The 16,014-nt window shown below is 40.7% G+C and overlaps 1 protein-coding gene across 18 annotated transcripts in view; it reads left to right on the top strand.

Moving 5' to 3' along the window:
* PCMTD1 (protein-L-isoaspartate (D-aspartate) O-methyltransferase domain containing 1) overlaps positions 1 to 16,014 on the top strand; it is a 35,400-nt gene that overhangs the window by 7,724 nt on the left and 11,662 nt on the right. For 7 of the 18 annotated variants that reach the window (XM_081204937.1, XM_081204950.1, XM_081204951.1 and 4 more), the window contains 4 exons: positions 6,472 to 6,558; positions 9,795 to 9,889; positions 11,387 to 11,812; positions 13,969 to 14,071. In XM_081204937.1, the coding sequence (XP_081061063.1) occupies positions 11,506 to 11,812; positions 13,969 to 14,071 (410 nt within the window). In that variant the 5' untranslated portion in view covers positions 6,472 to 6,558; positions 9,795 to 9,889; positions 11,387 to 11,505. Of the gene's footprint in view, positions 1 to 6,471; positions 6,559 to 9,784; positions 9,890 to 11,386; positions 11,813 to 13,968; positions 14,072 to 16,014 lie in introns of all 18 variants that reach the window. The other 11 variants (XM_081204941.1, XM_081204942.1, XM_081204943.1 and 8 more) reach the window with 3 other exon arrangements.

The raw sequence follows: 16,014 nt of genomic DNA, 5'->3' as shown, positions 1-16,014 counted from the left end.
TGCCATTTGATTTCAACAGTATCTAAATCCTGTTTGGTGAACGTTAACACATCATTCCTACTCAGTTAATTTTGGTGTTGGTGGTCATGGTGATGAACTGGTGAGCATCTGACTATGTGTGCAAATGCATCTTTTAATCTGTGTTAACAAATGAGTCCAGGAATAATATTGATTCTTTTTTTTTAAAAAAAAAAACACAACCTCTAATTTACAACACCTAACCAGCAACTAGAAGATGAAAGTTTTTATTAACAGAACTTTTTAAATATAGGGAGAAAAATTTTGAACTGCATTTTTCCCTCTAAACATCTGCAGCTAGATAAGAGAACACATTCACAGATTCAAGAAGTGTATGACACAATGCTATCATAAGTTAACAGTTAAAAGAATATTGGATATACTTAGCCCAAATTGCTTATCTGGTAGGAAGAATTGCAGTACTAAGAATATCAATATTCACTACAGGATATAAACTTTTGAGATAACTATTCAACAAAAGAGGATGACTTGTATAAAATCATATTGACTTCTTAATGGGGAGATTTAAAAAGTCATTTACCAATGATAACTTCCATGAATGAGTGGTGATTTCAATCTCATGCACAGTACTAATCACAAGTACTATTGTATGAAAGTGTACCAGTCTAGTGGGCACTATAATAAATGTACAGAATATGTCATTCTGTGGTTTTCCCCATAGTGCAGGAGAGGCAGATAGCACTGCAAGATTGGACTTTATATCATTGGCAGGGCTGTTTGTCCGTAAATTCATGTACATTTCTCAAAGCTAGTGGGTAAACTTGTATATGCTGCAAATGATTTAATCTGAGGTGGGGGACCTCCCGATTTGGCCCAACAGGCCATCCCCACCCCCCACCTTCTCCATGTGTCGTCAGGTGTGGGGCAGGTAGAGACACAACTGGATTAGTTGTATAAGTAGGGTTACATGCAGAAAACTCTAGTACATGACTAATTGCTGGAGAAAGCAGGCTTGAACTTGCTGTCCAACCCAGTCATTTCCAGGCTTGACTACTGTAACTCGCTCTACGCGGGGCTGCCCTTGAAGCTGTCCCAGAAACTCCAGCGGGTACAGAATGCTGCAGCGAGGCTCCTCACAGGGTCTCTGCCATGGGAGCATATTCATCCAGTGCTTTTCAAGCTGCACTGGCTCCCGGTGGAGTACAGGGTCAGATTTAAGGTGCTGCTTTTGACCTTTAAAGCCCTTCACGGCCTAGGACCCTCGTACCTACGGGACCGCCTCGCCTGGTATGCCCCACGGAGAGCCTCAAGGTCCATAAATAACAACACCCTAGTGGTCCCAGGCCCTAAGGAAGTTAGATTGGCTTCAACCAGAGCCAGGGCCTTTTCAGCACTGGCCCCAACTTGGTGGAACGCTCTGTCTCATGAGACCAGGGCCCTGCAGGATCTGATCTCTTTCCGCAGGGCCTGTAAGACAGAGTTGTTCCGCCTGGCCTTTGGATTGGAGCCAATTTGATTCCCTCCGCCCCCTTTTTCTTTTTTCTTTTCCTTCTCCTGCAATGAGGCTCCATTTTAATATTTTAATGTTCCATTATTTTAATGTTGTATTTTATTTTTGTTTTTTAAGTTGTAATCACTCATCTTGTTTTTATTATTGCTTGTAAGCCGCTCTGAGCCCGGCCTTGGCTGGGGAGGGCGGGGTATAAATAAAAAATTATTATTATTATTAACCCACCTATCCATCAACTGATGCCATTATGACGCCCTCTTGTCAAAGTTGACCTGCAGTGGTTGGGGGAGGTAAAGATCTATCCATCAGGCCAAAAAAGGATCCTCGCCCCACTTCAGTTCATCATCAGGCCAAAAAGGATCCTCGCCCCACTTCATCATTAAGTGGGTTTATTCTGTGTTGGATTGTGTTTAATTTAATATAGCTGCCATTTAAAATACAATATTTTCTCATGAGAGCTTACAAGATTTCAGACAATTTAAAATCATATAAAGTTGGGGAAATTTTGCTTTCTAGATGCTGAATTACAACTCTCATCAGCCCCACCAAGCAAGACCAATGATGGGGGTTGTATTTCAGCAATATCTGGAGTGCCCAAAGTTCCCCACATCTGATTTAAAATAATCATAACATCGATAAAAGCATTTCAACCCCTTCTATATCACTTGGATTGAGGGCAAGAATACTGTGTAACAATTTGTCACAATTAGTGGGTAGCTAGTTGCTCTCAAGAGCAGAAGCTCTTTGGTTTGATCCAGGGTTTCAGCACCCAAAAAAAGAGCAGAAGCTCATACCCCTGCTTTTTCTAAGCCAGGGGACAGCAAGGTTTATCTTGCCTGGGCCAGATCGGTCCCGCGGAGATCCCTCGCACATGCAAGTGCCCGCGATTTCCAGCATTGCGCAGACGCGATTTCCAGCGCCGCGGGAGCAAGTCGCTGTGCTGCGCCGGTTTAGCACAGCGCGTAAGCCTTAGGTTGCTGACCCCTGTTCTAAGCTATGGCGGTATCTGTTTTATGTGTTATTCGTTATAATTTTTATTCCTCACTTATTTAAAGGACCTCAGAATAGAAATCAGTCCTTAACTCATATCCTCACAATACTGGAGCTATTAATGTGAGGTAGATTAGGCCATGTGGGTTCTGAACTTGGGTCTCTCCCATCCCTGTCCGTTGCTATTGTCTACTACACCACATTGGTTCTCATCTCTCACTGCTTCAGGAATGCAGCAGACTGTTGTGGTGGGTTGGCACTGGGCTGATGAGCTTATTAACCTGTTCCTCTCAGGCAGTTTTCCTACTGAAATATCCCCCTAAGGTGCTTTTAACCCAGAAGGGGAAATACCGTATTTTTTGCACCATAACACTCACTTTTTTCCTCCTAAAAAGTAAGGGGAAATGTCTGTGCGTGTTATGGAGGGAATGCCTACGGGTGGCATGCCTACGGATTTTCCTCCTCTAAAAACTACGTGCGTGTTATGGTTGGGTGCGTGTTATAGAGCGAAAAATACGGTACATGTTTCAAGCAAGCTTAACTACCAGTTTTTACTAAAGAATGGCAACAATAGGTAAAAGGAAACATAGTTCATATGGGGATCCTTCTTTTTAAAAACAACAACAAAGAAAGTTGTGTTTGTAATAATTGTATTTGATTCTGAGTGTTTTTACAAAAAGCAACTTTGGTCTAAGTATGGATATTATCATAATTCTTTCTCCGACCTCACCCTGCCCATTTAACATCTATTGATAAGGAAAACAAAAAGGTGAAAGCACGTTGAAGAGTCAGCTCTCCTTTGGGACTGCTTGGCAATATTTACTATTCAAGAGATTATTGTGGGGACATCTTTAACAAAATTAGAAACTTAATGTAATCAGACTTTTAATGTAATTCAATCTGTATGTTTCTAACTTGTATCAAATAGTAGTTGTTTCTAGACTCTGGTGTTGTTTTTCATTTGGCTGTGCACACTGTGTATCACTGTGTATCAGGTTATAACTGTTAGTGTTGATAGCTTTCTTTCCATAGACACTTACTTTAGTATTGTTAGCATTCAACATGATCACATTATTGATGATACTTTCCAAAAGCTGGTAAATAAAAATACCTACTTTTATGTTATATTAAAACTGTTTTTTAGTACGACAGTAGGCTGAACAAAAACAAGCCATGTACTAGCAACAAATGCCTAAACACTATTTTGTTAGAGGCCTAGTGCTTCCTAAGGGACGCGGGTGATGCTGTGGTCTAAACCACAGAGCCTAGGGTTTGCCAATCGGAAGGTCGGCAGTTTGAATCCTCGCGACGGGGTGAGCTCCTGTTGTTCGGTCCCAGCTCCTGCCCACCAAAGCACGTCAAAAGCACGTCACGTGCAAGTAGATAAATAGGTATTGCTCCAGTGGGAAGGTAAACAGCTTTTCCGTGTGCTGCTCTGGTTTGCCAGAAGTGGCTTAGTCATGCTGGCCACATGACCTGGAAACTGTCTGCGGACAAACGCCGACTCCCTCAGCCTATAGAGCAAGATGAATGCGCAACCCCAGAGTCGTCCATGGCTGGAGATAACAATCAGGGGTACCTTTACCTAGTGCTTCCTAGGTAGTACAGAAATGCACTTTTTATAAATAGGGTTTCACAAATTATTTTATTGTGTCTTATGAAATTTTGCTCTTCGGGTCAGTTTTCCTTAAAATTCCAGAATTAAATATGTGCTTGCAAAATATAATTGGGATACAAATGATAAACAAGTAGGCAGATATATTCTGCAGTGCATGCTGCAGTATGCAGTAAATGTTTAGTAGCTGGTACATGTTCATGGCTGTATACTGAGCACTTAAGAAGTCAAAATAACTCAGATTCTATGCACATGAAAGGTTTTTCTACCTGATTTCTTCCCTCCAGCATACCTTTACTGAGAGGTAGGGTGTTACCCAACATTGAGAGAAGCTATAGGGAGGCACACAGGATTAGAATGTAGAAGAGGAAGTATCAGGATATTCCCTTGCACAAGCATCCTTTGCCCTGGTATTGGATACTGCCTATTAAGTTAAAGTCAGTTGCACAAAGCTGTGATGCAGTACACACTGCATGATACATAAGATGGAATAAATGATATGTTGTATTAATTAGTGTGCAAATTAGCACTATTTAGATTCCAAATAGTGCAGATGAACATTTACTCAAAGTAATGCATTTCTGTCCAGTAATAATAACTACTAGCCCTTGTAAAGAATTTTGACCACTTTTAGTATTCAGGTAGGTGTTCTCACTTAGTGGTCTTAGCATTGTGCAAATCAAACACAAATCATTCATTTATAAATCCTCTTGATAAGCAGATATAAACTATGTACTTTGAATTGCATGTGGGCTTCATGCTCAGGAATTTTAGGTTATAGTCCTGGACTGTCGACTGTCCTGGGTAGCATAAAGTGTGTCTTTGGTTGCAAACATACATTTTAGTTGTTTTGGCATCTAATTAGTGTGCATGGTTGTTCAGGAATACAGGAATTAGAAACTTAGAAAGTTGATCTTCTTAAAGATTTAAATAACTCATGTCTGATTTCTGTGACTGTATGCAGGCTTTATTTGCAGCAGCAGCACCCCAAATAACTCTAGTCCATAAAAGTTTCATCATTGAAATCTCTCCACACTTGGGTGGCATACAGGTGCCTGTATCTTCTGATTGGACAAATTCGGGCTGTTGGTATGCCACCCAGCTTGCTGCCCAGTCGCATACCTGAATAATCTGGCAAAAGTGCTCTGAAGTGTGATGCAGAAGAACCCCAGGACGCTGGTACTGAAGTCAACAGTATCCATGCTAAAGTTACCTTGACTGAGCCAACTGAGGTCTTCATGGCCTCTGTGGCAAACATGGGGTTGTCCCAAGTTGTCATTGACACAGCACATACGAACGTTTTTGGTGTGTGGGTGTGAGAGAGACAGAGAATTGTGGTTAGACGATTATCTGGGGTAGTTTGTTCATGCATAGATGTAGGACCCATTAGGATGATTCATCCTTAGGGATTTGCAGAATCCAAAGAATTCCCAAATGCTTTGCGGGATTTTCCAGAAGCCAGAACTGGAAATTCTGTTGACTCTTTGGGCTGTCTATGAAATGACAAGATTTTCCGGGAGGTTGATATGATTGCCACTGAACTCTGACACTTTGGAACCATCCCTTTTCTCTCCCAGGATGTTCCAAGATATGAAACAGGATTTGTGAGGCTAGAATGCAAGTGGGATAAGATTCAGTGTGAGGTTGACTGAACATGTGCCTATTGTCATGCCTGTTGCAGGAGGTGAAGGTGGCAAAGAAGACTTACTTTGGTGCCTCCCTTGCATTCTCAAGCGCCTGGCCATCAGTGCTTTTCTGTGTGGTGAAGGGACCTTTGACACATGTCCCAGGAATAGTGTTGGAACCAACTGAGGCCTGCTGTGACATGTTTGCCATGTTACCATAATTACAGAGCTAGATGAGGTGTCCCAACACATCTTGCCCAATTTTATGGGATCTATTTTTCATTGACATGATCTAATAATGTAGATAAAGCACTTTCAGTGGTTTGGACCACAGCTTGTTATTCACAGTGGTTATTCCATGAACTGCCCTGAGACCCCTGGGTATATAAATTCAATATATAATATTAGTTCCCTCCAACCCTGCTGTGCCCCTGTATTGTGGTAGCCCCTTTCTCTTCAATATGTGGCTGAGCAACCATCGGCTGTTTCAGACATCTTGTAAAGATTGTGGTGCCCAGGTGGTCCCTGACTCATAAGATTGGACCCTGTTTTATGTGTTTGAATCCCCTGAATTTGTTTTACTTGCTTTTATATCCCTGCATATACTTTTATAATTCTGCTTTATTGGTTTTAGATTGAATTTTGTTTTAATGGTACTGTTTGTTTAATTGTGTTGCTTGTTTTTTATATTGTATACCAAATATTAAACAGTTTATAAATGCTTTAAAATAATTAACTTTATTATTTTACAGTAATTCTGTGATGATGATACTTGCAGAAAAATACAGTCAAGGAAAGATAGGCCAGAAGGCTTTTCCCTAGAATTACCATTTTTCTAGGTAAGTGATTCCCTTTTTATTTCAGTAAGTAGATTGTTTTAGTACAAAATAGGGCTTTGGTTAATGTATATTAATTAGATAATAGTTAAAAGGATACAAAATTGTTAGGATTTGATTGTACAGTATTTGAGGTTGCAACCTCTTAAGCCCTGTTCCAGTACTGGTAATGCCAACTTCTCCAGCCTAGGGTTTTAGTTACTAACAAACGTATTTAGGAGCCGTCCCTACACTTAGCATTCCTATCTGGAGAAATTGTGTGGGTGGATTCAAAATGCATGCTGAGGGGGTTGATAGGTGCCCTTACCAATGCAAATGGAGGAATCTTATAGGGAAAAATATATGGGTCATTCTTCCATGTTGTGCTGAGAGCCTAACAAAGGCGGCATTTTTTCATCTCCGCCAAGCTAAGCAGTTGGCTCCTTACCTCTCTCGCCCTGACCTAGCCACTGTGATCCACGCGCCGGTCACCTCCAGACTGGATTATTGTTACTCGCTCTACATGGGGCTGCCCTTGAGACTGACCCAGAAACTCCAGCGGGTGCAGAATGTTGCAGCGAGACGCCTTATGGGGTCCTCGCTGCGAGATCACATTCACCTGGTGCTATACCAGCTGCACTGGCTCCCGGTGGAGTACAGGATCAGGTTTAAGGTGCTGGTTTTAACCTTTAAAGCCCTATCCGGCCCAGGACCCTTGTACCTACGGGACCGCCTCTCCTGGTATGTCCCACAGAGGAACTTACGATCTTCAAACAAAAACATCTTGGAGGTCCCAGGCCACAGAGAGGTTAGGCTGGCCTCAAACAGAGCCAGGGCTTTTTTGGCTGTGGCTCCGATCTGGTGGAACGCTCTGCCACAAGAGATTAGGGCCCTGCGGGACTTGACATCTTTCCTCAGGGCCTGCAAGACAGAGCTGTTCCGCCAAGTCTTTGGCCAGGGCACAGCCTGACTCCCTCTTTTGGCAATCTTCACAGAACTCTACCCAATGGTTGCCATCAGTTTGATTTGAAGTAATTTTTTAATGAAATGATTTTAAAATGTTGTCTTATTTCATAGAATCATAGAATCATAGAGTTGGAATAGACCACAAGGACCATTGAGTCCAACCCCCTGCCAAGCAGGAAACACCATCAGAGCACTCCTGACATATGGTTGTCAAGCCTCTGCTTAAAGACCTCCAAAGAAGGAGACTCCACCACACTCCTTGGCAGCAAATTCCACTGTCGAACAGCTCTTACTGTCAGGAAATTCTTCCTAATGTTTAGGTGGAATCTTCTTGTAGTTTGGATCCACTGCTCTGTGTCCGCTTCTCTGGAGCAGCAGAAAACAACCTTTCTCCCTCCTCTATGTGACATCCTTTTATATATTTGAACATGGCTATCATATCACCCCTTAACCTCCTCTTCTCCAGGCTAAACATGCCCAGCTTCCTTAGCCGTTCCTCATAAGGCATCGTTTCCAGGCCTTTGACCATTTTGGTTGCCCTCCTCTGGACACGTTCCAGTTTGTCAGTGTCCTTCTTGAACTGTGGTGCCCAGAACTGGACACAGGACTCCAGGTGAGGTCTGACCAGAGCAGAATACAGTGGCACTATTACTTCCCTTGATCTAGATGCTATACTCCTATTGATGCAGCCCAGAATTGCATTGGCTTTTTTAGCTGCCGCGTCACACTGTTGGCTCATGTCAAGTTTGTGGTCAACCAAGACTCCTAGATCCTTTTCACATGTACTGCTTTCAAGCCAGGTGTCACCCATCTTGTATTTGTGCCTCTCATTTTTTTTGCCCAAGTGCAATACTTTACATTTCTCCCTGTTAAAGTTCATCTTGTTTGTTTTGGCCCAGTTCTCTAATCTGTCAAGGTCATTTTGAAGTGTGATCCTGTCCTCTGGGGTGTTAGCCACCCCTCCCAGTTTGGTGTCATCTGCAAAGTTGATCAGGATGCCCTTGAGTCCATCATCCAAGTCGTTGATAAAGATGTTGAATAAGACCGGGCCCAAGACAGAACCCTGTGGCACCCCACTAGTCACTCTTTTATTTTATTGTTGTTAGCTGCCCTGAGCCCAGCTTCGGCCGGGGAGGGCGGGATATAAATAAAATTTTATTTATTTATATTTATAACTTTGAGAGATTGATTCATATTGTACGGCTAGGCAATCTTTGTACCCCCTATAATATTGATTTTATAATTAAAGTTATAGGCAGATGCATTTTCCTGCATATGATACTACCCTTTTTTAGGATAATAAATTAGACATCAGTGTTCTGTATTTTACCTCAAGGTAGTTGAGATGGGTAGGAGCCTTTTGGGAATCTCAGAACCAACCTCTAACCTTTAAATTACACATTTCATATCAAACTTTAGATTTGGCATTGAATAGACATGCAGATGAAGGAAGATCTGTATCAGACAGATGATCCTTTAAGCTTCCAATAGATTCTAATACATGCATGTCCATCCCCACCTCATCATCTTTGATCCCCTCAGTTCTGCAGTCCTGAGGCAACTGGCAATTGGAACAGTGGATTCCTTCTGCCAGGGATGGAGTAGCATGCACTTCGGCTGCTGTATGAGATCAAACCGGTCATCTCTTTGCCACAATCTTTCTGTAAAGCAGGGGCTGCAGCCTGCCAGTGCCAGTGTCAAAAGCCAGAGTGCACTTTCTTTTACTTTAGTGATCCCAGGACAACTGCAATTGAGCAGTAAGGCTGAGAAAAAAATGTCATAGAAATGTGTTAAAAGCCAGCAGGATGTAGTAGTTAGCATTAATGTAAGATCAAAGCAACCCTGGTTCACATCCCCACTCACCCTAATCTACTTCATAGGATAGGTAAAGAACCATATATACTACCCTAAGCTCTTTGGAGGAATGGCAAATACAGTTATAATTATAAGGAGAAACAGGTAAGGGAGGATGCAGAGTGGCCAAGAGAAAGCGCTCTTATAAAAATGAACTTTTCTATCCTATAATCTATCACGTTCCAGCCTTGTCACATAGAAATATAATGCCTGACCAGTACTTATGAATGCAAAACAAACTCAATGTGGTGTATAAATAAAATATAAGCCTGTAACATTTTGAAACTTTATACAAATAATTTCATCTCCTAGCCAAGCGGCCAATAGCATGTTCATATACAGTAATATTGATGGGTTTATGTATGTATATCAGTGCAAATTGCATAAGACAGATGTCAATGTCTAATTGAGGCATGTTTTGACTATGGAGTCTTCTTCAGTGGCAGATATTAAAGGGCGTAAGGGAACAAATTATCACTGTCGGAAGAAAACTTCTTTGGGGGCTCTGTATTGCTGCATTTTGGAAGACTGTAAGGTATGTATTTTTCAATCAATAAAGTAATTTTGTTGCAGCATGCTATAAATATGATCATGCACTCTTGTCTCATGCCCAAAATAATGTACTTAATTGTTTGTCTATTTATTGATTTATATATGCATACTAGTTTGTTAGTATTATTGTATACAAACATTATTATTGTATACTAACATTATTTGTCTGAATTTATTTGTTATAAAGTTTCATTTTAAGTTGCTTTATATAAGTTACAGGCTTTCATTTTGTTTATAAGCCACCTTGATTTTGTTCTGTATTCATCCTGATGTTATATTTGCCTGCCTCCATCTTTCTTCTTCTTTCCCACAGGCCAGGTCATGTCCAATGTCCTTTGTGGTAGGGGCATTCCTGGAGCTAGCCCTTATGATGGCATTGCCTCTCTTCTACTATTCTACTCACACACACTTCAATGCATCCCCTATAATCCATACTTCAATGCATTGGCTGAGCAGCCGACAGTTGTTTAAAAGCTAGTGTAATGTGTGAACCAAAAAGAATATAGCTCAACTTCTTTTTGAAAATAAATCACATTCCTTTCAGGACGAACAAGATTAATTTATCTCATTGCAAGTTTTACATGTCATATTTGCCCCTTCACTACCATGCATAAGTAGCTGCTGCTGCTCCATGGAAATGGGAAAGATAAATAGTATACAATATGCAGAGTTTTCAGGGGGGAAACTGTAGACCAAAACTGGATAATTAAGCTCCTTGATTCTAACTGGGTTTTAAAGAGTGAATCAAACAAGTGTCTTGTTTTGGTTTCTCTGTACCTTGTTAGCTGGTGCAATTCTCCCTGAACCGACCTTGAAACAAAACTAGAGATTAGTTACATTCTTTGGCTTTGTCCTTTTTCTAAGAACAATACAAGATACTTTTCTCAGGGCAGTTGAAGACTCAACCCAACCTTTTACTGTATGAAGTCTCTGCCCTCCCCCGGACATTTAGCTTTGATAATAGAATAAAAATCACCATACAATCCAGGGCTTATCTTATGTTTTCCTTTTAGTGGGTGTAGCGATTTAGACAGGAGGCTGAGTGCCAACTTGTGCATCCTTATATTCAGTTAGAATAACACAATACTGTTATACTCATGTTTTGTATTGATTGTTGGTACTGTGGCACTGAAACAACTTTCTTTTTTCCTTTTCTGTTTCTGTTTCTCAGCGTGTTTTCCTGTGTATTTCATATGGATGTGCTCCTTTCTTTTAATAGCGCTATATCTACCTGAGAATCAAATGTACATTTGTTTTGACCTTGCTCCATTTGGTATGGATTACTTTGACCTATTAGTGCTCATGGTTACAAACAATAAGAACTTTAGTTGTACACCAAACACTTGGGTTGATTCATACTTGCATTGTTCAAAATATTAGGCACAAATTAATATTATTAGCTTCCGTACCCTGTGTTCAATTAGATTTTTTTTTTAATAACCTGTGAAAATAAAAGCATGTCCTCTTAAAAATCTTTTAGGATCCTCTTGCAAAGCAGTATTGAACCTGACGGGATTGGATTCCCTTCTACATGGAAACGTCAAACAAGGGCCTGCCAATGTGTTGCTGGAGTTAATTGAATTGTTATAGAAAATCACCATGGGAGGAGCTGTGAGTGCAGGAGAAGACAATGATGATTTAATTGATAACTTGAAAGAAGCACAATATATTCGCACTGACAGAGTGGAGCAAGCCTTCAGAGCTATTGATCGTGGTGACTACTACCTGGAAGGCTATAGGGACAATGCATATAAAGATTTGGCTTGGAAGCATGGAAATATACATTTATCAGCCCCTTGCATTTATTCTGAAGTCATGGAAGCTTTGAAACTTCAGCCAGGATTGTCTTTTCTTAATCTGGGTAGTGGAACCGGCTATTTAAGCACAATGGTGGGATTAATATTAGGTAATACTTTTTTTAAAAAAATAAATGTTAATATATGTTTTATAGCAGATGAAATTTATTAAGAATCTCAGTTTTACAGCTGTGTGCATGCATAACTGTCATTTAGCTTCATAGCACTTTATAAGGAGGTTTTCCAGATGAATTGTGCTTAATGTACATTGACTTCAATGCCTTAAAATATTATTCAGGAATTTCAAATGCAACCTCCACCTTTTGCTCTTGATTCCTCACTTCTTAACTGGTGTTTTATTTATTATTTCGCTATTTTAGAAATGAGAGTTGAGTATTTCACTTGCATTCTTACTTAGGGCCAAACAACATGAGATATGGGAGATCTGAGATTGGATTTCCAGTGCTGGTAGTTCAAAGAAACTGGGTAGAGCAGTAGGATTTGGACATTAATGCTAGGGAGAAGGGGTCATATAGCCCATTCTTTCTGTGCTGGTAGTACCTCTTGTGTTACACATTATGGCAAATCATATCTCAGGGATATAGATCAGAAAAGGAATGTTATATTCCAAGCATCTCTGTTCTGATCCAAATTTGAGAGATTCTGCAGCCAAAGGTGGAAATAGAGTCCAACCATGGATCTCTTGCATTCCCTGCAGTTTTGTTCTGAATAGTGGTTTTTTTAAAAAAGGTATTAAAACTATTAATGAAACTAAGAAATAGTTAAGTCAATCTTTAATGACATGGGGAAATCCCTGAAAATTATTATTCATTCTAGGGAAAGCAGGAGTAAGACTGTCAACTCACTGCTCCCTCTTGTGGGGAATAAAATACCTCTTCGCTTAATGCATTGACAAAATTTATGGGATGAAATTTATATTTTTTTCTTGATAGATGGTTTGAATTGTAACTTTATTCTGTAACTTTTTCTAAGTAATTAAATGTTTTGATACCTTTCCCAAGCATCTCCTGAACTTTAAATCCATAAATCATTTTGTTGCTAGTAATGGAGCATTGCTTCAAAGGTGCTTGTGTTGAAGTACATATACACATGGGTGCATATTCTTATGAGCAGTTCTAGATGGCAACTTCTCCAGCAACATGGAAAGTTGAACAGGAAGGTATCAAACTACTGGCATGTGTGAAAGTTGGAGCTATGGTGGATGGTTTAGCTACTGTTCTGCCTCTGCTGTTCTGCTAGTTTATTTGCATTAGCAGTGATCAGTGCAGGTATCAACTCAATTCCCATGTAGCTTGCATGTTTTAACTGCACTGCTGTAGAGTACCTGATATTTGCATATGCCTTCTGCGAAAGATGACATAAGAGGAAACAGGCATACTTCAGATTTCTCTTCTAAAGTAAGTGTCATAATTAAACAGCTCTTCTGGTAGAAATATTTTGAGCAAGTTATGTGTTGACAACCTTTCTAAACTGTTCGCTAAACATGGTCTTCCAGATCCTTGACCAACACTTGAATCAAACACTTGGATAAAGTTACAGGAACTGACACAATCTCAGTACTTTGAAAGATACTGTTGTGTGACTGTAGACATTATTTCTGGTTATGTCTGTCTCCAGCTTGGTTTTTACTTGCATTTCTTCACACTGTCACAGGCATGTGAATAGTAGCAATTGGGAAGGAAAATGTAGTGTGGGAACCATCCCATAATTAAGCTATCTCCAAAGGGAGAATAAAGCTGGTCCTCTCGTTAAACATTTCAAGGTAGTCTGTATAAATGATCACATCATTTTTGTCATCCTAGATGAAATAATTAAAACCTGTCCATTATGAACACATATTGCAGCTTTGGGGTTGAAAGCCTTTTTTTTAATACACTCCCCCCCCCCCACTTCATTTTATGGCCTAGCAGGAACCATTAGCTCTAAGTTGGATGCACCATTTTTACCAACCTGGTCACACGTTCTGAAGCTCAGAGGGGCATGACCAGGAATCAGTGTAGTTTCATCAGGATCCAAGCATGAGAGCAGAAATGCATAAGGAACAAGCCAATGAGCCCAGCAGGTGCCAGCCATGTGACTAGAGAGAGGAATACTAGAGCTACGGCTTTTCTCCTCACATTTCTTCACTTCCCAAATACTGTACTGGCTTAAAGTTGCTTAGTGTTCATATGAAATGTCCATCTTCATATACAAGGCACTCTTTGATTTAGTGAGGCTTAAATTGTTGCCGATTCTTAATTTACAGGCCCTTTTGGAATAAATCATGGAATAGAACTTCATCCAGATGTGGTAGAATATGCCAAGGAAAAACTGGAGAGCTTCATAAAATATAGTGATAGTTTTGATAAGTAAGTATGTTGTCTGCTTGGCTCGTTTTTGTGGCCGTAAACAGTTATTGTATGGTGGAAGTAAAACATGCATATTTTTCTGGGATTTTTAAAGCAAGCCTATACTATTAATTATTGCAGCCACATAGTATTTCACACAAGTTTGCAATACAATTTTAAATTGTGAAGTTTTCAAAATACGGAGATGGGTATCTGGATTTTCCATTATGAGTGGGGGCTTTATCACAGGGATGGGAAACTGAGACCAAATGCATCTTTCCAGCCCCTCTATCTAGCCCCCAGGCTGCACTCTCAAGAACTGCTTTTGTCTGGTTGGACTGTATTCTTGAATTGTAATAATGCCTCTTGCTTTCCTGGATAGAGAGGCAGAGGGGTTTGTGTATGTAGAATCCTCTGAACCTTGTGTGGTTGGAATGTAGCCTGATATACAAAGGTAAAATTCATAGTTCTGTTCTGCCTACTTTTTGCCTCTAGCTCCCAGAAAGGTTACCCACAAGAGAATTCAACCATTGGGCTAAAAAAGCTTAATCATGCCTGCTTCACTGCAATTGCATTATCAGTAATTGTGAACTCTCTTTCAATGTCTTTGTTATATCTACTGCTGATTAAGGGGATCCATCAATCCTTTGCAATATCTTTCCCCACCCCAGTCCTGTGCTCAGATTTTTGAGTATGCTTTTTCACATATCAGGAATAAACTAGATTGTTATACTAGAAGACTACTGTGTCTCTAAATATAACTGAGCTTCAGATTGGACTATATAACATATTTGAAAATATTTTAAATTGTAGTACCTCTGTGTGTCGGACGCGGGTGGCGTTGTGGTGTAAACCACTGAGCCTTGGGCTTGCCAATCAGAAGTTTGGCGGTTCGAATCCCTGCAACTGGGTGAGCTCCTGTTGTTCAGTCCCAGCTCATGCCAACCTAGCAGTTCAAAAGCACGTCAAAGTGCAAGTAGATTAATTGGTACCGCTCCAGCGGAAAGGTAAATGGCGTTTCCGTGCGCCGCTCCGATTTCTCCAGAAGCGGCATAGTCATGCTGGCCATATGACCCGGAAAAACTGTCTGTGGCGAGATGAGCACCTCAACCCCATAGTCACCTTTGACTGGACTTAACCATCCAGGGGTCCTTTACCTTTTTACCTTTTACTATGCCAAACCATAGGGACACGGGTGGCGCTGTGGTCTAAACCACTGAGCCTAGGGCTTGCCGATCAGAAGGTCGGCGGTTCATATCCCCATGACGGATTGAGTTCCTGTTGTTCAGTCCCAGCTCCTGCCAACCTTGCAGGTCGAAAGCACATCAAAGTGCAAGTAGATGACGGGAAGGTGAACGGCGTTTCTGTGCGCTGCTGTGGTTTCGCCAGAAGCAGCATAGTCATGCTGGCCACATGACCTGGAAAAATTGTCTGTGGACAAACGTTGGCTCCCTCAGCCAGTAAAACAAGATGAGCGCAGCAACTCCAGAGTCGTTTGCGACTGGACTTAACTGTCAGGCGTCCTTTACCTTTTTTTACCTACTGTATGTGTCTGTGGTTTTTAATATTTTTGGCTATTTGTTATTGCTTAGAATGAAAGGGCTTACACCATGTATTTCAGATTTTGTGTATTATGGAACACTTTCTGTTTTAAAATTGTATCTTGGCACATAAATCAGGTATGGTGGTAATTGTTATCTGTTGGGCAGTGTGTTAGCATCTACCTACAGATGCATTGTTAAAATGACTATTACTGGTCTAACTTCGGTGGCCATAAATTACATTTCTCACATGGAAATTCCCTAAGTACACACAGTTGCAAATGCATAACACTGTTGTACACCTGCTGCTGGTGGTATTCTGTCTAAAAGAGCCTAAAATCTACTAACAAAATTGCAATGTCTGCTTTGGCTAATCCAGCTAGCATAGTACAGTCATACCTCGTGTTGCATTAGGTTCATGTT

The sequence above is a fragment of the Podarcis bocagei genome (genome assembly GCF_964188305.1).
Source record: "Podarcis bocagei genome assembly, chromosome: 8".
Lineage (NCBI taxonomy): Eukaryota > Metazoa > Chordata > Lepidosauria > Squamata > Lacertidae > Podarcis > Podarcis bocagei.
This window is presented reverse-complemented; position numbering and strand designations above follow the sequence as displayed.